Source organism: Marmota marmota, unplaced genomic scaffold (assembly GCF_001458135.2).
Source record: "Marmota marmota marmota unplaced genomic scaffold, marMar, whole genome shotgun sequence".
NCBI lineage: Eukaryota > Metazoa > Chordata > Mammalia > Rodentia > Sciuridae > Marmota > Marmota marmota.
In genome coordinates this window covers 13,247,677-13,271,805 of record NW_026000174.1, presented here as the reverse complement: position 1 = coordinate 13,271,805, position 24,129 = coordinate 13,247,677, and the positions used below count along the sequence as shown (strand labels likewise).

The window sequence follows — 24,129 nt, the reverse complement described above, 5'->3', positions numbered from 1 at the left end:
CCCCCTCTCCAATTGGGGTCACGCGGTCACCACGCTGGCGAGCCACTGGGCCTGCTCCGGGCGCTGGCGGCTGCCCGGCTCCTCCCCTCTGGCTCGACGACAAATTGAGGAGACTCGGGTGTCTGTGCCTCACCCCCCCTACCAGGAGACCAACTGTTTCTGTCGCCGCTGGTATTGATGAAGTTCTCTCCTCCGCCGCTTTCTGATGACATCAGATCTCTGCCATGTTGGTATCCTATGCGAATGGCAGCATTTCATTCCCCTTGCCGGGCAACCAAAGCAACGGGTGAGTCCTGACCGGCCCTCAGCAGGACCCGGACCGAGAAGCAGTTTCCCCTGGCTCCTAGCCCTGGGCCAGGGAAGTTCCGGGAGCCGGAACTCGGCCGCTCCGTGCTCAGTGTAAGCTCCTATAAGGGTAGGCTCCAAGAAGCAGTCCCCGCGGGCTCAGTTCTGGGAGCCGGAATTCGGCCACATGAAGGTCTTAAGTATGTGTATGACTCTACTTGGTGTACAACCAAAGGCATGAAAAATTGTGCCCTATATGCGTAATACGAATTATAATGCATTGTTGTCATATATAACAAATTAAAAATTTTTAAAAATGTTTAACACCATAGTGAAAGATCACTATAAAGAATAAGAATGCAAGAATGTCAGCTTTCACCACTTTCACAACATTGTACTGGAAAATTTAGTTGGTGCAATAAGAAAAAACAATAAGAGAAAGAGAAATTTTAAAGTTTGAAAGGAAAAAGTGAAACAATAAGGCAAAAGGAAAAGCATTTGTCAATTGTAGAAAAGAACAAACCACTCACACAAGCAATAAAACAGGTGAATGTAAAAAAACCCTGTGGCAAATAACAGGAGCCAGGTTCATTTCATTTATATGAAATCCTGGAGAGTGTAAAACAGATCTCCACTACCAAAAACAAATCAGTGTTTGCCAAGGGACAGAGTAGGAGGGCTGACTAGGAAGGGACGCAGGGGAACCCTCCAGGGTGATGGAATATTCTCTTATCTCAACAGGGATGGAGGTTATGCCATTGTATGCATTTGTCAAGATTTTTGGAAACTTTACACTTAAAGAGATGTCCTTTATGTTGCATATAAAGTCTGCCTCAATAAAGTTGATAGCATAAATTTCTAGTTCATCTTTGAATTCCCCTGGCCGTTTTATAAGTGGTTTGTTGGAGCAGTGGTGCAAGTGGAATAAACTAAAGCAAAATGCAATTAATTTCTTTGTTTAATTGCTTCAAAAGGTGACTGACTGTCAAAAGCAAAAGTAGCAATGTTCTGTGTGTTTAGAACATATATAAAAGTAGAAGGTTTGAGACAGCACACAGAATGGGGGATCTACTGGTACAAGTTTCTTTTCACATAAAGGTTAGGTTGTAATTAATTAAAAATGTATATCATAAACACAAGGACAACCACTAAAGAACAATAATAAGCTAAAAGAGAGGATAACATAGAATCATATTTTTAAAGCTTTTTTTCTGAAAATTTAAGCAAGTTTTAAATTTTTTTTCTTGTGAAAACACTGTTTTGTAGCTTTGTGTGTGTGTGTGTGTGTGTGTGCGTGGGTGTGGTGTTAATAGAGAGTCAACCTAAGGGTGATCTACCACTGAGCTATATCCCCAGCTTTTACTTTATTCTATTTTGAGACAAGATCTCACTACCCTGGCTGGCCTCAAACTTTCGATCCTCCTGTCTCAACCTCCCAAGTCACTGGGATTATAGCCATGCACCACTGTGCCCAACTGCTCCCTCTACTTACTTAACAATATATCTTAAGAATGACACCATGTCAACATGTAGAGCTTACTTGTTTCCTTTCCTGACTCATTTCCTTTCCTAAAAAGGAAAATGTATGTGTTTTATACATTTTTATATTTTATTCAACCAGGCCATTATTGATGAATGTGTAAGCTAAAGAATGATTGCCAGTCAATCTTTGGGACAGATTCCTAGAGTGAGATTACTGAATAAAAGGGGAGAGCATAAATACCTTTGATGGCTACTTATAGTAGCACTGTACTAATTTTTCATCCTCACAAGAGACTTATGAGACATCTACTTTTTCCAGGAATATTGTCAAAATCTTAGGTTTTTGCTTTTCTAAGTAAGTAAAATACGGCATTGAGGAATAGTTTTAGTTTGTATACATTTTAGATAGTAGATGAAATACCTTTTAATTGTGTGAAGGCCAGGCATTGGTCATCTATCTATTCACATTGTGCCCATTTTTATATTGAAATATTAGACTTTTTCTTCTAAAGTTTGAAGAGCTCTTCATGTATTATAAGTAGTTGTTCTTTTCCTGGGCTATGTCTTTTATTTTTTGACTTTGTTTATAAAGGTTTTTTTTTTTTTCCCTGCCGTGCAGATTTTTTTTTATTTCAGCAAACTATTGTTGAATTATTCAGTAGTGAAAATTTTATACAACTCCAGATTCCTGTGCACATTCACATCATTCCATTGCACCAGGGAGAAAACCCTGGACCAAAGTATGAAAATCACTTTTGGAGCTGTCTACTCAGTTGAATTTTATTTTACTATTTTATATGATTAATTTATTCATTCAACAATATTTATTGAGTTTCCACTCCAAGCTAAGCACCATTATTTGGAGTCCTGGGAGCAGAATTGGCTGCATTTAAAGGTTAAATGTCCCTGTCCCTGCCTGGTTTTTGAGATATGCAATTTTCATGATGGCAGCCTTGACATCCTTATTTCTCAGGGTATAAATGAGTGGGTTAAGAATTGGTGTGAGAATAGCATAGGCCACATTGCCCATGATGTGGAAGTCCAGGGGCAGGTCAGCCCTGTAGGCCACATAGGCCACGGCAATTGACGAGTAGTAGGTGCCCACCACCAGGAGGTGGGAGCTGCAGGTGGAGAAGGCCTTGGAACGTCCTTCTCGGGAGCTGATGCGAAGCACCGAGGCCAGGATGTGAGCGTAGGACAGAAGCACCAGGAGAAGGGGGAGGAGGGAGACCACCATGGCGATGCAGAAGCCCATGAGGGTCTGGGGGGTGGTGTCGGAGCAGGAGGCCTGGACTAGAGAAAAGTGGTCACAGAAGCAATGATAGATGTAGGCAATGTTGTTATATGCCATCTGGGAAGTCTTCACCACCGCTGGGACGGGCAGGAGGAGGGCAGTGAGCCAGGCACTGGCCGCCAGTGCAGCATTAGTCTGTGGGGTCATGTGGACGGGGTAGTGCAGTGGGCGGCAGATGGCCACGTAGCGGTCATAGGCCATGACCACCAGGAGGAAGGCTTCTGAGCATGTAAAGCTTTGAAAGAGGTACATCTGCATTAAGCAGGAAGGAAAGCTGAGGAAGTGGTCCCCAAGCAGGAACAGGGACAGCATCTTGGGGACGGTAGTTGTGGTGAAAAGAATATCTAAGGCTGAGAGGTTGATCAGAAAGAAGTACATGGGCTTGTGAAGGCTTGGCTCTGCCACCACGGCCACCAGAATCAGGGCATTACCTGTGAGAATGAGAAGGTAGAACAGGAGGAAAATAAAGAACATGGGGAGGAAGAAGAACTCTGGTAGAGAGGGGATGCCCACCAGGTAGAAGATGGGGGTTCTGTCCACTGAGCCATTACAGGTTGTGGCCTCCATAGTGAGACAGAGCTGGATTTCTGAGAGATGGACAGCTGGAATATCTGGACACTGAGAACATCTGGAAACCACAGCAACAAAAGATTTTCAAGTGATAATTCTGTAATGTTTACTCTGTAGTTAACATGAGCACAATTATTTATAACCAACTCTTGAGGGCTGAGGGTCAGCTGTGATTTCTATCATGTGAATCCAGAATTTTTCAAATATTAATTATTAATTAATGATCTAGTAGATAGAAGGCTTTATGATGTGTTTAGGTGATCATGCTGAAGGTGAAGAAGAAAGGCAAAATTCCTGTTTTCTGAGAGTTTACATTTTACTGGGAAACCAGATCTAAATAGTTGGATATTTAATCATGACTGAATTCTTTGGGAAGACTTTCTGGTTCCCATCTTAGGTTGCATGATGCATGGTTTGTGTTGTGAGATCTCTTGAATCAAGTCATTAAGCTTGTGTCTTGACTTTTGCACTCACTTCAAGATCCACCACGTGGCTTTGGAGGGGTTCCTGTGTCCAAGGTTCACTGTAATACACTGCTGCTCAGATACTTAGTAAGCTTCTCCCTTCCCTGTGTTCCTTGAGTTGTGGTCCTTCCTGACTCCATTTAAGCTGGGTGTCTGAACTTCTGCTACTGCCAAGGATGTAATAGGCCATGGTAGCTGAACTTTTCCACTGTGACAACTAGGAAAACCTGGATAAATTACACAAATCACATTTTTAAATAAATTGACGAAACATAAGTGCATTAAGAATAAAATTGAACTCTTCATGTTGGGACCTGGGGGGCTCCAAAGCAAATTAACAATCACCACTTGTTCTTGTAAGAGCGCTGTTAGACATAGCAAAACCAATTTGGGGGAGCAAACTGAGACTGGTGAGAGGATCCATTCACCAAAATTTCATTGAAATCCATTTGTAAAATTTTTTCAGCAGCAACAATCACCAGCTCTTTGTTTCTCTGGAAATGTCTGGTTTGAGGGCCATCATGGGTTTTGAAACTCAGACCGAGCAGAGGGAGAAAGAAGCAAACCTTTTATCAGTCAAAGAAAGTCTTGCAAAATAGATTAGAAATTCAAATGGGCCATCTGAATTCTGGAGCTATGCAAGGGAGGCTGGAGAGCTAAAGGGCTTCTAAAAAAACAAAATCTCTCATGATTTTGTGATGCTTAAAAGACTAGTGAGAAAATGAAAATAGCTAAATCATTTAAAAAATAAAAAATAAAAGAGGGCTTGCCTCAAACACACTATTATACCCCTCAAAAGATTCCCCAAGCATTGAAGCTATATGAATGGGGGTGCATGCCATGGAGGGGGTAAAGGGCAGCCAAGGAGCTACTCAAACCCTCCAAAGGAAGAAACAAATCTACTAGTCTTTCAGGGCTGAGGGGACAGATCAATAATGTTATCAATTCAAAATATAGGACAGTCATGCCTAGGAACAGAAACAGACCAAATTTAGACTAAACCCTACTAGAACTAAAACCCAGCCTGACCTAACTCAAGCATCAATGTGATAAGCTCCTTACTCAACCTGCCTAATAGAGAAAAGGGAACATATATCTGGTGAGACATGTCATGTAGGATCTCCATGAATTTAACATAACATTCTACCCACAATAAAAATTATTAGATATGCAAAAGGAAGGAAAGCGTGACCAAGAGTTAAGAGAAAAAACATAATATAAAAGTTGTCAAACAAATGATCCAGATACCTGAGTTAGCAAACAAGGACTTTGGTATAACTATGTTAAAGAAAATAGAGGAAAATGTTAGCAAAATGGACTTTAAAATAGAGAATTTCAACAGAAGAGTGAATTCTATTTTTAAAAGTCAAACATTCTAGAATAAAAATATCCAATATTTGAAATTAAGAATTCATTGGATAAACATTAGTAGCAAACTGAACATAATGGAAGACACATTAGAGACCTGAAAAATAGATCAGTGGAAAATATTAAAGTCCCAGAAAGTGATAAAGAGTGCATGCTGTGCAATTTAACTGATATTAACTGACAGGCAAAACTCATCTATGGTATCATAAGTCAATACAATGATTGCTTACAGGGGTGAGGATTGACAAGAAGGTGATCAGAGTACACTTTCTGAAGTGATGGAAATGTTCTATATATTGATTTGAGTGGTGGTTACATGGATGTTTGTTTATATTTATGAAACCACATTGAATTATACCTAAATCTGTGCATTATATTCTGTGTAGATTTTATGTCAATTAAAATATAATGCCAGATGTGATGACACTTGCCTATAATTCCTGTAGCTCAGGAGACTGAGGCAGGAGGATCAAAAGTTCAAAGACAGCCTCAGCAACTTAGAAAGGCCCTAAGCAACTTAACGAAACCCTGTCTCAAAATAAAAAATAAAAAGGGCTAGGGATGTGACTCAGTGGTAAAATGCCTCTGGGTTCAATTCCTAGTACCAAATAAATGAATAAATAAATAAAATCGCGCGCACACACACACAACCCAAAGTGAGAAGATAAGATCTTGGATGGGAGAAACTATTCTCAATGCATATATCAAAGGGCATGTATACAGCATATATACAAATCTCCCACAAGCAATAAGAAAGGAACAGATGAAATAACAGAAAAATGGGAGAAAGACATGACTAGGCAGGTACCTCAAAGAGACCATCCAAATGGTGAATAAGCACAGGAAAAAGTGATCAACATCTGTGGCCTTCATAGAAATGTAAATTAAAACATAATGAAAACACTACATACTCACCAGGATTGCTAATATGTGAAAAGCTTCCAAGCTTTAGTGAAATTAGGAGTGATTAGTGAGTGCTCTCACACATTGCTGGTAACTGGTAAACCACTCTGCATAATGGTTTGGCAAAACCTCCTAGAACTTGTGACTCAGCAATCCTGCTACTGGACACATAGCCAAGGAAAATGAGTGCTATGTCCATAGCCCTAAAAATACACCCCCAAAATTGAAAATGTGTCACACAAAAACTTGTACATGAATGTTCATTGCAGAAGTATATGTTAGTCAAAAAGTACAATACTAAAATATTCATTAATGGATGAATGGAAAAACAAAATGTGGTTTATCCATGAATATTACTCAGTCATAAAAGGAAAAGACATGGATGAATCTTTTAAACATTATGCTGAATGAAAGAAGCCAAATATAAAGAGCACATATTGTATGATTCCATTTATAGAATATGTCCAGAATAGGCCTCTATAGAGGCAGAATGATTAGTGATTGCCAAACTAAAAAATGGGGGTTGCAAGGTGCAGGGGGGACTGCTTAAGGGATATAGGAGTAGTGAAAATGTATTGGAATTTAATAGATATAATGAGTGTACAACATTGTGTAATGTACTAAAAGTCATTAATCGGCATAGTTTAAAAATGGTAATTTTTATGCCATAAATTTTGCCTTAATAGAAAATGTACCTACCAGCCTTTACTTACAGTTCCCAAATGAAACAGCCCAAATATCCATGACAGTAAAATGGACAGATGGTAGTATAGTCATACAATGAGGTACTAAATGGCTATGAAAAATGATGAGCCACTGTTACATGCGACTTAATATATACAGCTCACAGTCATAATATGGAATAAGAGAAACCAGACCCAATGATTGCATGCTACATGATTCCATGTAGACGAAGATCAAAAACAGAAAATGTTCGTCCATGATGATGGTGGTAGCAACAGCAGCTACACTGTGGTCGAGGATTGGTTGGGTCTGGGGCAGAGAGGCTTCTAGGTTGCTGGAAATGTGCTATTTATCTAGCTATGTTGTAGCCGATCTCTAAATAGCCATATCTATGCCTAACATTTGTGGGCTTTATTTTTCTGTGTTCCTTAAACACATACAACTGAATATATTGCTTGCCTCTGGTGTGTGACTGTTGTCACGTTACAATAAAAAAAACAGCAGAGGATGCTTTTTGTGGGAGGAGTCACTTCCAATTGGAGTCCAAGTTACAGGTGTATTGTTGGCAACATTACGTAGAATGCCCAATTGCCCCTTGATAGAAGGGCATCCTTGTGTGATACACATCCTTGTGTGATCCTTCCTCCTAGCTGCTACTGTCATTCAGCAGGTGTTTCCAATTGAGCATTTCATGACTAGGCTTCCCTCGCCACAGATAGGTAGGTACTATAGTAACGTAGACTTAGGAGCCATTGTCACTAGAGAATAACACAGTGTTGTGACAAGAGCCCAAAGGCCAAAGCCCCACCTAAGAAGTTGCTTCCCCTTATGGACCCACAGATCTGGGGGTCTCTAATGAGGAAGAATAGGACTTCTCTGCTATTTTGGATGTTCTCCTGAATAAACAAGCCAGGAGCGAGCCTGTGTGCACATGGGTATCATTGCCTCTTTAGTACCGATGATTTTGAGATTACTGCCTCCCTGATTTTTTCAGAACTCTCCCATTTCTCTTAGCTCCCATAAAATACCTGTCATGGCACTCAATTGCAAAAATGTCAAACCTGAAAATGCCCAGTCAGCTTTTTCCTTTACAAAAATGGACAAATGACAAAAAAAGTTTAAGGCTCTGCCCAAGCTCCTGTGGCCAGTCAGTCATGGGTCCAGGACTGGAGTCCAACCCTCTCTCCATCAATCCTTTCTTCTCTAATCTGGAGAATTGGGAAGCTGAGGTTTTCATGAGATGAGAGATCGAGGCACAGGTTTTCTCTTCCCTTCCACATTTCTTTGCTGCTAGTGCCATTTCACTGCCTGATCTCCACATTCCAGAGTTTGTTTGTTTTTTTCTCTTAAGCATGTGGCCTGGTTCTCCATTAGAGAGTGAAGGCTGGTAAAGTGTCTTTCTAAACGACACATGGGACAGTCACTCTATTGTGAATGCCCCCTTGAAAGAGAGTTCTAAGGGTCGGCCCCATTCCCCAGGCAGGAAACCAAAACCCCTGCACCTCTGTTGAGGAGGGTTAACCCTGTTAACCACACCCAACTGCCAAGCCCACGGCTGTGTTTTTCTAAACCCAAAACAGATGCTAGCTATATTTCCCTGAATGTCATTATGGCTCAGAAAAGTCAACTATGGATTAAATATCACTGAATTAGGGTGAGATGGCATTTGAGGGGCTAAAACTCAGAGCCACTGCGTGCCATTTTACCAAAATTTCTCTTCCTCACTTCCATCAAACAGTGAGGATATTGGCTGATTCTGAAGCCCAGAAATACAGAATGTCTTTCCAAGGTCAACCAACAAATTTATACCAGAAGTACAGGTCCTGAACCCAGTGTCCTGACTCCCAGCCAGCACATCTTCCATTAGGGAAGATGACTCCGTAGCCTGCCAGCCAAACCCACCACCTTGCAACTTCATCCTCCCCTAGACCATGGCAACCCCCGACCTGGCCTGTGCTTCTGCCAAACTCAACTCAAAATATCACCTCCTCTGAGAGGCCTCATGGTCCTGGCTGGCTCAGTGGCCTCTTTTCCAAACCTTGAACTTCCTGTACTGTCCTGTGTCATATTTCTGATCACACTGGGTTGTCATGGTCTATTTATGTGTCTATGACTTTACCAGACCAAGTGCACTCTCAGGGCAGTAACAGGGGCGGATTGTTTTCTATTTAATAATGCACCACTGCTCTTGCTGGAGAGATGGGAGCCGAATGCAGCTCCCTCAATTTGCCTCTTTTTGAATCATAAAATAGGCATGAAGGAGCCATTAGTGATTAAGCAGTTTTAGTCTAACCCCTTTTTTATATAGATGGGGACACAGAAGGGAGGCTGGGAAATGGGCTGTGATTTTCCTAAGGTCACACCCAGTAAGAGGGGTGACAGCACTAGAACTGGACTCCAGGAGGCTGGATTATCAGCCTTGAGCCAGGGGTGATCCAGCCAGGAGCCTGAGCTGCCCTACTTATTTGGGACCACAGAACACACCAGCCAGCTGAGGTTTTTGTGCTTACCCCAAAGGCACTAGAACACTTTGATCCCCTGAACCACTGTTCTGGAGAGCAGGACTGAGTGACAGACAAGTGAAAGGTGTCCTTAGGGCACCAGCTAGATGAGAAGCAACACCAAAAAAATGTTTTTGAAAGAATTTGGTACCTGATATCTTTAAAGAGCATTGAGGGAACACTGGTAAAAATCGGAACATTGTTTTTACTTCTTTACACTTATTTATTCATTTAGAATAAGGGATTTTATTTTTAATGACATGAGTGTTTTTGATGCTTCAGGTTATTAATGGAATTGTTCGGGGACCATTTCCTTAATAGGCTTTTCCCTGTAGAGATTGCCTAAGAACCAAGTTCTGTACCAATAGGGGAGAGAAAGGTCAGAAAAGCCAGTCATCTGAATGTTCAACCTGCACTTTTATGAACATCATCTCAACTTCTGTCATCACACAACCTGCCAAGGAGGGATTGTGCTACTTCAACAATGAAGAAACTGGAGGTCAGAGAAGGCCCTCATCCAAGGCCTTGGCTGGTAAAAGATGAGAAAAAAGGTTGTTTCTGCAGCCAGCTTGCTACAAAGTTCTGACCCCTCCTGGCAACCAAGAGTCCTGGCTCCTCGGCCAGGCTTGCTGCTCACTTGCTGTGACTTTGGGTCTCTGAGCCTCAGTTTTTCCATCTGTTAAAAATAAATAAATAAATAAATAAATAAAGCCTTTAGAAAAATTTTCTTCTTCAGGTAAAAATAAAATTTTGTGCATCCCTTCTGTTTGGACAGGGAGGTGTTCAGAGATGGCAACCTCCAAACCTATGCAATTTGGTCAGGAGGCTCCCACGGTGCTGTTCCTATTGGGGGAGCAATACATGTAAATAATGTAGGTCCATTAACTTTGGAGTTAAACAGACCTGCTTTCCCCTTTCCCTGCCTGCACCACATTTCCCTTGCCTGTGACTCTTGCAGAGCTGACAGATGCTTCATTAATCATCCCCGTTTCTCTTGCTGTCATTGGCTTTGCCTCCTCGTGAGACTCTCCTCCCAGATCTGCAGCCTCCTGCTGGTGACTGCACATCCCTGCTCTGGCCTGCTTGTGTCTGACCTACAGTCACAAGGACTGTGTGCACAGCTGACATAGATTCTGAGACCCTGTCATTCATACGTCCAGTGTGTGTTCCCAGACTCTGCACCGGGGCCCTTTACACCCTGACCTCCCAAACCTGTCTCCACCCCAGCCTTTGTCTGCATCTGCACACTCCATCCCCAGCCCAGCTCACCAGCCAAGCCTGGTTCTCCTGAGTGCCTTCTGTGGAGTCACACTTGACTCTGTTGGGAAGGGCCAGGTAAGAGCTGAGCCACAGCCCATTAAATCCCCAGGTGCCTCCTGGCAGCCATGCCTGCTGGGATCCCCCACCCCACCCCACACCTCCAGCTGGCTTTCCTCTGGGACCACAGACCTGCCTGCCAGCTGGGAGCGACTTTCCAGGGTGTAACGGGAGACCTGGCTGATGGTGAAAATAGCAGCGCTGGCAACCCTCAAGGGCCTCCGAACTTGATCACCAGGGGAACAGTCTTGTCCTGTTTCCTCAACTAGTCCTCGCAACCACCGGGGAAAGAAGAGTCGAGATTGCTCGTTTGGGGAAACTGAGATCTAGAGAAGTGAAGTGACTTGCTCAAAGTCACATGGCGTGCCGTGGCAGAGCTAGGAGTGGGACCTGGCTCAGCAGCATGTTATCCAGGAGCTGAGACCTGAGTCTTGTGGGGGTTCCTCACCTGTAGGGAGGGTGGAGAGGCACCACCTGCCTCACAGGCTGCTGGGCAGAGCTGGGTTGCTTAGTCGGGAGCCTGTCAATCGCTAAGCACTCAGTAAGTAGGAGCTGATATTTAATGAAGCAAAATAGTCAGACTGAGCCGCTGCTGTGCCATAACAAGTATGCCATGGTTTCCAGGAAGGACAGTGAGGGTAGAAAGCTACATCTTAACTGCAGGCGGGACAAAGGCATGCGTCTCAGACCCCTCTGCCTCATCTCTCTCCTTCCCTCCTTTGGCTTTACTGCTCTCTGTTTCTGATTCTGTCACTTTTTCACTAATACATATATTAATTTCATCAACTTTGGAAATTTAACAATTAATAAATATATTATCATTATAAAATATTTTAACCAGTGCAGAGCTTTATGGAGTGAACTGGGAAGTCCTCACGCCATCCCTTCTCCATATTCCCCCTTCCCACCCCACAGTTAATCACTGATGTTCTGTTTCTTCCAGGCATTTCTAAGTGAGTGTGTAGTTTTTCTATTAACATAAATTGAATCATTTTGTACTTATTGTGTAAAATAGTTTTAATTCAACAATAAATCTTAGAATCTTTCTATGACTGATCTACTTCATTCTTTTGATCTCATATTTGGTATTTCATAATAAGGATGTAGTTTCTCTAATAAGTCACCTGTTGGGACATTTAGGTTGGATCCAATTATTGCTACTGTGAACAGTTTGTGATGAATGTCCTTTTAACATGCATTTTGGGTTACATGTGCCAGAATATTTCTTTAAAGAAGTAGATCCCTAGAAGTAGAACTTTGTGCCAAGCAATTATTACATCTTAAAACAGCACAGGTACACATGGGCAGAACCATCTGACCCGTATGTAAACACTGGGAACACCAAGTTTCAGCAATGATTGTCATGACCCTCTTACACCAGGGGCTGATGCTTCTGCCCAGAACCAGGAGAAAAACACGCACAAGGAGTTCATTTCAGTCCGCAGCAGAGATTTCCATAATAGACCTCTGGTGATTGTAGATTTACAATGGCAAACTGGGATTACTAAACCAATGGCAGCGGGGCAGAGATTGCTCTCCTTTTGATCTAGTGAAGTTCATGATGGAGCTGAAGATGGTTTGGAACAAGTAGAAGCTATGTGTACCACCTTCTTTTCTCTGTGTCTACTCCCTCTATTCAAGAGAGGAATTTTGGGTTGGGCTAAATGTGTGTATGGATCTTTGCTTTAGTACCATAAAGGTAAATACAGAAAATGTTTTAGGGGGTAAAAATCTAACCACTCTTCAATTAAAAGCAAAGAATCCTGCAGAATTGCCAGATCAATGGGTGGAATTTTTTTGTTCTGCTTCCTAATTCTCAGACACAATAGAGATCTTTAATAAACTTTTAAAGGCCATGTTTTTGGCAGCACAAGAATGACTAAAGGCTTTGGGGGATGTGTGGATGAAGCTGATAAAAAGAGTTGGGTGCCTGGGTCAGAAGAACACACATGGAGTGCGACCATTGGCAGAATCGTGGAAAGTAGGGAAAATCAAACAAAATCCAAGTTTAGATCCCTTTTTAAGAGGGTTCTTGTTTTACTGAGTTTTCTATTAGGAAATGAACCAAAATAGGAGAGTAAAAATGTTGGGGGAGACTTCTTTGAAAAAAGCTAACCTTCTAAAGAACTGCTATTATTGCGTCATAGGATGGAATACGATTTTATTACCTCTGAGAATAAAATTGTTCTCTTATTTCTAGGAAATGACTGGTTGTTCTGTAGCCATGGTAATAAATACTTATCAGAACTTGTTTTAAACCTGCTTATTGTCCAATGACAGCTTCATGTCAGCTCACACGTCCCAAAGTCACTCAGAATGTCTTCCCTCTGTCACCACGCTTCTACAATGAAGGCAGACCAGTCCTTAAACCGCCCTGCCTGAAGCCCAGCTTCCCCTGATGTCCACGTTCCACAGCCCTGTACAGGAGCAGCTCCCTCAGTCACTAGGAAACAGACTGCTGTAAACCGCAGCATCTCCACAAAGAAGCCAGTGAAAACCCAGCTCTTTGTTTCAGATTCTATTTATTTATTTTTGGTACTGGGGGATTGGACCCAGGGGCCCTTAACCACTGAGCCACATCCCCAGCCCTATTTGGTATTTTATTTAGCGACGGGGTCTCACTAGTTGCTTAGCGTCTCTGTGTCTACTCCCTCTATTCAAAAGAGGAATTTTGATCCTCCTACCTCAGCCTCCCAAGCCACTGGAATTACAGGCTTGTTTAGGCTTGTTTCAGATATGGAGTGGTGGTCTTTTCCTTCAGCATTTCTTATCTCCATATGATGAGAAGTAATAGCCCCTCATTTTACTGCTTATTTTAGTAATTGGAATCCTCTCTATATATTCTCTGTTTCATTTATCTGCTCTGATTTTGTGTCTGAATCCAAGTTTTATTTGATGTTCTTTTCAAATTTCTTAAAATGAAAGGTTAATGATTTGAGATTATTCTTTATAATGTAGACATTTACAGCTATAATTTTCTCTCTAGTTACTATTTTAGCTGCATCCCATAAGTTATAGTAGGTTGTTTTCATTTCTTTCAAAATATTTTCTAATTTTCTCGATGATTTTCTTTGATCCATTGGTTCTTTCAGAGTAAGCGGTCCGATTTTACATGTATGTGGAAGAAGCATTCAGTGACAGAGATTTTATGACTTTAATGATAAAATTTAAAACATATTACTTAGGGAAAAAAAATCTAGTTATAAATAACTAAGTCTTCAAAAGTGAAACTAGATAATGTTAGTGTGAACAAGTCTGGGAAGATACTTTTAAGAAAAAGTAAGGGGAGAATAACAGATTAAAATGAATCATGCTATTTGAAATATAAACAGAAAGTCCCAAGTAAGAACTTGGTGTAAGTATTTTATTTACCTCAAGAATATATGCTAGAAATGCAAATCAAAATTACTCTTGGGGTTGTGGCTCAGCGATAGAGTTTTTGCCTAGCACATACAAGGCCCTGGGTTCAATCCTCAGCACCACATGAAAATAAATAAATTAATTAAATAAAGGTATTGTGTCCAACTACAACTAAAAAAATAAATATTAAAAAAGAAAACCTACTCTAAGATTTCATTTCACTCCAGTCAGAATGGCAGCTATTAAGAATACAAACAACAATAAATGTTGGAGAGGATGTGGGGGAAAAGGTACACCCATACATTGCTGGTGGGACTGCAAACTGGTGCAGCCATCTGGAAAGCAGTATGGAGATTCCTTGGAATACTTGGAATGGAACCACCTTTTGACCCAACTATCCCACTCTTCGGTTTATACCCAAAGGACTTAAAAACAGCATGCTACAGGGACACAGCCACATCAATATTTATAGTAGCACAATTCACAAAGGCAAAATTGTGGAACCAACCTAGATGCCCTTCATTAGATGAATGGATAAAGAAACTGTGGTATATACACACAAAGGAATATTACTCAGCATTAAAAGAGAACAAAATCATGGCATTTGCAGGTAAATGGATGGTGTTGGAGAATATTGTGCTAAGAGAAGTTAGCCAATCCCAAAGAACCAAATGCTAAATGTTTTCTCTGATAAGTGGATGCTGATCCATAATGGGGATGGTGGGGAGCATGGGAGGAATGGAGAAAATTTAGATAGAACAAAGGGGATGGAGGGGAAGGGAGGGGGGTTGGGGGTGGGAAAGATGGGGATGGACATCATTACCCTAGGTACATGTTTGAAGACACAAATGGTGTGACTCTACTTTGTGTACAACCAGAGACATGAAAAATTGAGCTCTATATGTGTACTATGAATTTAAATGCATTCTGCTGTCATGTATAATAAATAAGAATAAAACATAGTTAGAGAAATGATACTCTTGTGCCTTGTTTCATTATTTTGACTTAAAACAGTGATAATTGTGACTTGGAACAGGCAGTAGAAGGGGCCATGGGTTAAAACATGCTTACTGTGACTGAACACCAACCTCCCCTCCCGCCATCCCTGGATTCCACCCTGCTTCCCTCAGCACAAACACCTGTGCTATTTGCACCCACATCTGTAACCCTCCCTGGACTGGGAGCATCTTGAGGGCAGTGACTGTTCTGATTTATTCTGGGCCTCGAGCTCAAAAGTTCAGTAAAGACTGCTTAATTCAGGCATGGTGATATATGCCTCCAGTGTCTCTGGAGGTTGAGGCAGAAGGATCCCAAGTTCAAAATCAACCTCAGCAATTGAGGGAGGCCCTAAGCAACTTAGTGAGACCATTTCTAAATAAAATATTTCAAAAAGCTGGGAATGTGGCTCAGTAGTTAAACACCCCTGAGTTTAATCTCTGGTACCAACCAACCAACCAACAAAACCCCAAAACTCTAATGAGGCCCCAAAATTCCTTTTGCCTTGTGATGTCATAGCTATCAGAGGGTCATAATGCCACATCTTCCTCCTGGGTCTGAGGTGAGGCTGGTGTGAACAGCCTTTCTGTGTTGCCAGCTGTATACAAGTGCAGCCCACACAATTATACAGAATAATGCTTGCTAATGCTAATAAATGGCTGTTACCATTTTAGGTACTTACTATACTCTTAAATAGTTATTGTAGTGTATAGTCCTACTTTAAAAAAAATAAAAGTTTACTGTGACCAGTGTGCTGGGCTGCTCTGGAGGCTGCCCCCTGTATTTTGTATCTATTTCTTCTTTTGATTGCATCATATTCTCTGGTACTTTATTTAATCTCATGCTCTTGCTCATCTGTTCTCCAGGAGCAATACATTTCTTATAGCCTTGGGGTGTAGCTGGCCACACTCTGTGATGTTGCCCAGTGATGCAATCCCCCAGTGACGCATTTCTCAGAACTTATCCCTGTTAAGCAACACACCACTGTGTACAGTCTCATTTAAAACAAACCCCTGTGTCACCATTCAGGACAGAACACTGGTAATACCTCACAAGCCCCTGGGATTTCTCAATGCTTACCACCCTCCTCCTCTCCTAAAAGTGATCACGATTCTGATTTTTATGATAGTTATTCTTTTTTCATGGATTATGACCTTTGTACGCATTGATTTTAAAAAAGTAGTTTAGTTCTGCTTGGTCCTAAACTTTATATAATTGATGAGTACTATATCATTTTGAGTCTTAATTTGCTCAACACTAAGTGAGATTCCTCCGTGTTGCTGCCTGCAAATGAAAGTACTTCAGCATGTAGCCGAGAGGGTTGAGCACAGGCATGAGAATGGCACAGAGCATTCTCAGCAGGTGGGCTCTATAGGCCATGTTGGCAATGGCAAGGGATGAATAGCAGGCGCTGCATTAGTCAGCTTCCTGTTATGATAACAAAATGCCTGAGACAATTAATTCATAAAAGGAAAGGTGTATTTTGGCTCACAGTTCTGGAGTTTCCAGTTCAAGATGAAGTGGCATCATCAGTTAAGGGTGGTGGCATCTCTGGCAAGGGTGGTGCATTCATAGCAGATGTGTGTGTGGGAGCAAAGTGATTAGGGAAGTAAAGAGAGAGACACCAGGGTCTCACAATCCCCAATGACCTCAGAATCTCCAACAAGACCCCATTTCCTAAAGGTTCATGGCACTGCCAATAGCCCCACCCTAGGGACAAAGCCTCTGTGGTGTACCCAATATTCAAACTACAGAGGATGTCCACCATCATCTCAGGTGGAGAAGACTTTTGAACGTCCTTCTCGGGAGCTGATGCGAAGCACCGAGGCCAGGATGTGAGCATAGGACAGAAGCACCAGGAGAAGGGGGAGGAGGGAGACCACCATGGCGATGCAGAAGCCCATGAGGGCCTGGGGGGTGGTGTCGGAGCAGGAGGCCTGGACCACAGCCAGGTGGTCACAGAAGCAGTGATAGATGTAGGCAAGGTTGTCAAATGCCATCTGGGAGGTCTGGACCACTGCTGGGACGGGCAGGAGGAGGGCGGTGAGCCAGGCACTGGTCACCGGTGCAGCATTGATGTATGGGGTCATGTGGATGAGAGAGTGCAGTGGGTGACGGACAGCCACATAGCAGTCATAGGCCATGACCACCAGGAGGAAGGCTTCTGAGCAGCAGTAGCTGTGGCAAAGCTACATCTGCTAGAAGTAAGTGGAGAAATGGAGGAAGCAATCCCCAACAGAAATAGGGACAGCATTTTGGAGATAGTGGTTACAAGGACTGGGAAGGTTGATCAGAAGGAAATGCATGGATCTGGCGTGTTGGTGCACACTTGCAATCTCAGAGACTAGGCAGGCAAGAGAAATGCAAGTTCAAGACCAGCCTGGGCAACTTGATTAGATCTTGTCTCAAAGCAAAAAAAAAAAAAAAAAATTAAAAGGGCTGGGAGTGTAGCTCAATGGTAGAGCACCCTGGGTTCAATCCCCACTACTGAAAAGAGAGAGAAAGAGAGAGAGAGAGAGAGAGAGAGAGAGAGAGAGAGAGAGAGAGAGAGAGAGAGAGATGCACCGGGGCTTGTGAAGGCTGGCCTCTGCCAGCACAGCCACTGGGAGCAGGGCATTACCCATCTGTATGAGCAGGTAGATTAAGAAGAAAATCAAGAAGATGAGGAAGAAGAGGGTCTCTTAAAGAGGGAATGCCCACTAGGCAGAGACAGTCGAGGAGTCCTCTGATCCATCACAAGTAATGTCTCCTACAGTGGATCAGACATAGCCCTGTGTCTACAGACAGAACTGGGAACATTAGGACACATCTGGACACATCAGGGATACTTTAACTAGCATGTGCTTTTTTTTTTTCTTTCCAACCATAGATTGTAATCCACATTTTCTTTGGGTCAGGATTTTCATTGCACAATTAAGATGCCCAGATTGTGAAGTGTCCAACAGCCATGGTTGAGAGAGGTGGTCCTGTTAAGTGAGGAAAAGAGGTGCATGCAAATGCCTAAGGGCTATGGGAAGAAGGAAGGACACTTACCAAGAGTGGCAGCAGACTCAGGGACCCAGAGTGCAGCCCACAGAGGGAAGAAGGTTCCTTCCATCAGAACTATTGCATAATGCAGAAGGTAGCTTGGAAATCAGTGGATTCCATGCAACAACATGTATGCAGGGTGGAGTGTTTTGGGCTGGATGCTACAGAAAAGATCTAATACTTGGATAGGAGCTAGATTAAAAACCTTTAAGCAGCCTTCTAAACCTAGATCTAATGGTTCTAAAACAAACAAAAAAGTTACATGCGTGAACCACATTCCTAATATTGCGAGATTGGAAGTCAAATGAGAAAAAGACTTGAAATGGATCCATTCCAATGTTTAAATGTCAACCATGAAATCAGGTAGCTCCTTTAAGGGGACCTGATGTTTTAGGCTGGTGCTGCAGCCACAGCTGAAGGAACATTCGGGGCGTAGAAATGTTGAGCAGTCACTAGCCAGACTTTGCCCACGGTCACACTGTGCTCTTGACTACAGTCACTGAATACACGCCCATCCAGTCCAGGGAGCTCTTCACAACTCCTGAATGGACTTCTTTAACTCAAGACTTTCTGAAGACATAGATGCACTGGTTGAGAGCGCGTGAGGTCAGGTCCTAGAGAAAAACGCTATGCGGTTTACTTGGAGGTTCTCCTCCAGGCCTCCAGGACTGTCCACAGACTCTATAAGGATTGTGCCCGTGAACTCTGAGGAATTGGAGGGTTCCTTCAGGGATGGCCGGAAGAGCCACTTCTGCTCTGCTTTGGATTCAAGTCCTCTTCTTCTGTGCCCCACTCCATCCTCTAACTCCATCTGGGCAGGGACGCCATGTCTGCCCTTTGTCTCTGTCTGTCCATCCTCTTGAGGACCCCTGTCCTGTGCTATCTTTATCTTTAACTGGACTCCCCTTCTGTGCCCCTGTGCTGGGGCTCTCTGTGTCTGTCTCACACTACCTGGGTGCCCTGGGACCTGCCTTTGTATCTAGTCCCTTGTCACATGGTACAGTGATCAGACATCCTGATTTGCCCAGAGCTGTCCTGGTTTTAACACTGAAAGTCCCTCGGTTTCCCAGACCATCAGACACCCTCAGAGGGCTGACTTTGTACTGCTATATGTCCTTAATAGAAGGAGTTTTGTCCCCTCATGGCATTCAAGTTGAATTCTATTTTCCCATGGTGGGGAAGCGGGCCCCACATCCCGCCAAGTCGCTCTGTGGGTCTGCCCTCCTCCTGGCTGCTGCAGATGTCGCTCTTTAGTGGCTTCCTGCACTACCCTAGAGCTTCCTGTCTTTGTCCTACTTCAAAGGGCATCACAGAGAGCTGAAAAGTAGTAGAGCCAGTGTCACAAGAGAAGACCAACCACTGCGGGGAATCGTTCCTCTCACCCGAGGCTATGGAGGAAGGTTACCAGGTGTGATGGTCTGGTCATTTGTCCCTTTCCAAATGCATGTTGAGACATCCCCCAAAGTCATATGCATTTGGAGGCGGAGCCTTTGGGTAATACTTAGGACCAGATGAAGTCATGAGGGTGGGACCCCCCATGGTTGCATCAGTGACTTTTAAGAAAAGGAAGAGTTAATAGGTTGCTCTGTCCAACCTGTGATGCCCTCCATCACATCATGACCCAGCAGAAGGCCCTCACCAGATGCCCAGCGGATGCTGTCACCATGCTCTTGGACTTCCAGAACCATGAGCCGAATAAACCTTTATTCTTTATATATTTCCCAGTTCTACATCTATCACAGCTTCTGTGACCACCTGGCTGTGGTCCAGGCCTCCTATTCAGTTATAGCAACAGAAAATGAACTGGGCAATCCCAGCAGCCCATGACCTCTAAAGTGAGACTTTTCAACCCACAGAACTGAGCTGAGGGAAGACTTGTCTCTCTATTGCTATCTAGGGCCAGGTAATGTGACCTCTGGAACACTGCCACTTCTAGTCTGATGACACCTTGGGCTTTCCCAACACCACCTTTGACTTCTCCTTATAAAAAAATCTTTCTCATGTTGCAGAATATATAAGAGTGGAAACAGCCCCACAGATAATGGCGTCCATGTCCTTTCCTCACAAATGAAGGAATCGGACTTGAGTGGGGTGGGAGAGGGGTTGCCACCAGTACAACAGCTGGCCCATGACAGAGCTGGTCCTAGAACCAGGCTTCCTGGCTCAGGCTCTGACCCTTGCCACCAGCCAGGCTACCTAGAGAAGTTGGAAGTTCTGATTCCACCAGATGGAAAATTAGGGGAAAGGTTTTATTTTCCTCTATTTCTTAGATTGACATCAGAGACAGCTACAAATCAGTTTTGTTCTGAGGGCATTGAAAATAGATTCAGATGGACTTAGTACTAAGCAGAGGCTGCAAATAGCTAGGAAAATGCTGTTTTGAGAAATGACTTAAGGAAGAGAGAGATTGGGCTTGTTTTCATTAAAAAAAAAAAAAAAAAAAAAAAAAAAAGCTCTGGGCATCCAAGCTTCACATTGAGCATAAGTTTTTTACACTTGCTTCCTGACACCTAATAAACCCTCTATAATGATTTTTTAAATAAATTAATTAATAAATGAAAGGGTTAACATGAGTTAAACTGAACGTTTTCCCATAATGGACCAGTCAGTGGAGATTTTTCTCAAAGCATCTAAAGAAATACAAACCACACTTCTCTAAGTAATTCTAAGAAGTTGTTCCCACCACCCACCGGGACCATGAAGGTGCAGAGTTTGCTGGGCAATGCCAGAACACCAGAGCCTTAAGCAAACAGTGTTGCCTAACCTCCATGTCCCCTGTTTTTCAAATAAAAATGAGTCAGCAAGGGGAGACACTTGGTCAAGGTCACACAGAGAGCTGGTGGCACTTTCACCAGACGCCATATACTGCTCCCTGCCCAGGGCTCCTAAAGGCTGGGCATGGGAGAGGCACTGGAGCTCGCCTGCCTAGGCCCAGCTCATCTGGGGCTTGTTGTGCACATATGCATCGGTTTCTCTCTAGGCCTGGGGGTTCCTTGGGCCAGGGATTCATTCTGACCCCTCTCAAGAAAGTCAACACATCAGTGGGGCACAGGCACCTTGCTTCCTAATTTTCCAGAGGCAGAGATAGGGCCATGGCTATCCTGACAATCTCAGGGCTTTCTGTCCAGCCCTGTAATATAATAAGAAGCCATCAGCTCTGTCGAGAGCTTCTGGTCCAGCTCCCTTATTCTTGCCAAAGGGATGGGGAGGCCCAGAGAGGGTAATAACCTGATCAGAGTTACACAGCTGGCAACTCAGCAGCAGAGCCAGGCAGCCCAGCATGCCATAAACTAGAGCAAAAAGAGAGTAGCCGCTCCCTCCTTCACAGCCCCTCTCAGAGCTGGGTGAAGGGCCCTCACCGCCTCCTCCCAACACGCCATCCTCCTGGAGCTGGGTCCCTCCCTGTGCCTCTGCAGCTTAGCCCAGCCCAGCCGTCCTACCCAGGCCTCTGCAGTGGCTCCTTCCTCTCCCCATCCAGCTCAGGGCTGAGCCTGGTGGCACTAAACTCCCAAGCTCTATGCCTCCGTCTGCCAGGGCCTTGACCCCTTGAGATCCCCTTCCACTGTGACCTTGAGTAATGTTATGGGGGACTCCCGGGTGGTTTGTTATCAGCTACCACTGGGCCTTGTTGATAATTCGAACAACAAGATTAATAGTCCTCACTGGGACATAAAACTTATGGTCTATGGGGGCTGACTGAACAACAATCGGCACCGCCAGGTGACAGACAGGGAACAGGCTCAGGTGGAGGGGGTGGCCTGTCCACAGCAACCCAAGCCCAAGCAGATCTGAACTCTCAGATTTGCTCACCCCCAGTCCAGCTTCTGTGCCCACCAACAATGCGAGAAAGGGCTGTGAGATTCTCTCTGTGATCATGAAGTGTGTGCGCCACTGGGCTGCGGGGCCCCTCTGCATGCTCTGAAGCTAAAGGAGCAAGTGTGACAGCAGAGGCGGCTCGGCTCCCCAGCCTTCCCTCTTCTGCTTGCTCACACTCTCTCCTTCTTTCTTGTTCTTGCCCTTTCTAGATGCCCTGTCATTCCAAGTCATCTTCCTCCAGGTAGCCTTCCATGACGGCCTCTTCCTCCAGCCCCATGAGCTCTCCCCTCTGGATTAACCAGGCCTGACTGTTGATGCTGCCATTTTAAGATTCGAACTGCAGCTCCACATTCATTCCACATTGAATCAAACTAGCTTTATGCGGGGCATTTCGTCACAGCCATCTGACAGGCCAGTGGGGTGGCCAAGGGAAGAGCTGGCCTCCACAGACGCTGTGAGCTGTGCGACTCAGGAGTCTCGAGGCCCAGAGGAGGGGAGGACAAAGCAGGCCTGTCTCAGGGAAGACAGCTTTCCAAATCCCAAATTATAAGCAGATGAGGAGCCTTGTCCCAGGCCAATAAGGAAGGGGTAAACAAAGTCACCGAAGGGGAAAAGGCAGGAGGCATGTTAGGGGGCTAGGTGGAAGTTTGTTTGGAATCCAGTGTAGACGGAGAGGCTGAGAGTCTCAAAAGGTGAGGCGAAAGGGGTCCGTGGGGGTCAGAGGGAGAAAGGTCTCAAATTCCAGGCTAAGGAGTACGAACTCAGCCCAAGGACACTGGAAAGCTAGACACAGCCTCTGGACGGGACACTAACATCATAGTGACACGTTTCAGAAAGCTCAGAGCCACTGCAGCAAGGAGAGTGGATTAGAGCAGGAGAGGCTAGAGGAGGAAGTCCAGCCAGGGAGCTTGTCGGGAGGAAGGAGCAGGAAGAGTCATAACAATAACGGCTGCCCCTGTTGAGTGCTTCCTTGTGCTAACGGCTGTGCCCTGGTCACATACTTCATTCCCTTAATCCAAGCAGTAATTTTTATTACCCCTGTTTTGTCAGATGAGGAAGCTCAGAGAGGTTCAGACACCTAACCTGCCTTTATCAGAGTTAGAGTTTGATCCCTTTCCAAGGCTGGTGCCTCTTGACTCTCAAGGTTTAAAGGAGTCTCCAGGGGCAGAGAAGGGACTAGAAACAGAGTGGGCTACAGGTTAGATTGACAGACCTGGTGCTGTGAGTTGGGGGCTGGGGACAAGCCTCAGGGGATTTATGGGAGAATCCCCTGAGGATGCTGGGAGTGTCGGTTCACCACCAAACAGGACTGAGGGCAGGAGAGTGAATAAGGCTCAGATCTTGGTGCCAGGTGGATTTGGATTCAAGTCTGGCACATTTGAGAATCTGTTTCCTTTTCTGTGAAATAAGGGTTTATAAGGGCTGGAAATGTAGCACCGTGGTAGAGTGCTTGCCTAGCCTGTGCTAAGGCCTTGAGTTCAATCCACAGTGCTGCAAAAAAGAAAAACAAAGAAAGAAAGAAATGAGGGTTTGTTCAGTAAGTTGTTTTGGTTTTTCGGTGCTGGGAACTGAACTTGGGGTGATTTGCCACTGAGCTACACCTCTAGTCCTTTTTATTTATTTATTTATTTACTTTTGTACCAGCGATTGAACTCAGGGGCACCTGACCACTGAGCCACATCCCCAGCCCTATTTTGTATTTTCTAGAGACAGGGTCTCACTGAGTTGCTTAGCGCCTCACTTTTGCAGAGGCTGGCTTTGAACTGGCAATCCTTCTGCCTTAGCTTCCTGAGCAGCTGGGATTATAGGTGTGCACTACCGCGCCCAGCTATTTTTTTATTTTTTTATTTTTTTATTTTTTTTTTTTTTTTTAATTTTTTTTTTATTGTGGGTTGTTCAAAACATTACAAATTTCTTGACATATCATATTCCACACTTTGATTCAAGTGGGTTATGAACTCCCCCCCTCCACCCCATACACAGATAGCAGAATCACATCAGTTTCACATCCATTGATTTACAAATTGCCATCCTAGTGTCTGTTGTGCTCCGCTGCCTTTCC

At 43.9% G+C, this 24,129-nt stretch overlaps 2 protein-coding genes across 2 annotated transcripts in view; both read right to left on the bottom strand.

Annotated features, from left to right (window-relative positions):
• Window positions 1–2,356: 2,356 nt before the first annotated feature.
• Window positions 2,357–24,129, bottom strand: part of LOC107135511 (olfactory receptor 2AT4-like) — a 34,968-nt gene continuing 13,195 nt past the window's right edge. The window contains 2 exon segments of the mRNA XM_015477411.2: window positions 2,357–2,699; window positions 2,702–4,322. Of these exon segments, the coding sequence (XP_015332897.1) occupies window positions 2,664–2,699; window positions 2,702–3,628 (963 nt within the window). The 5' untranslated portion in view covers window positions 3,629–4,322 and the 3' untranslated portion in view covers window positions 2,357–2,663.
• LOC107135512 (olfactory receptor 2AT4-like) lies at window positions 15,092–17,683 on the bottom strand. The gene is given in 1 exon segment (XM_015477412.2): window positions 15,092–17,683. A coding segment is annotated over 1 exon segment (534 nt). The 5' UTR covers window positions 17,531–17,683; the 3' UTR covers window positions 15,092–16,996.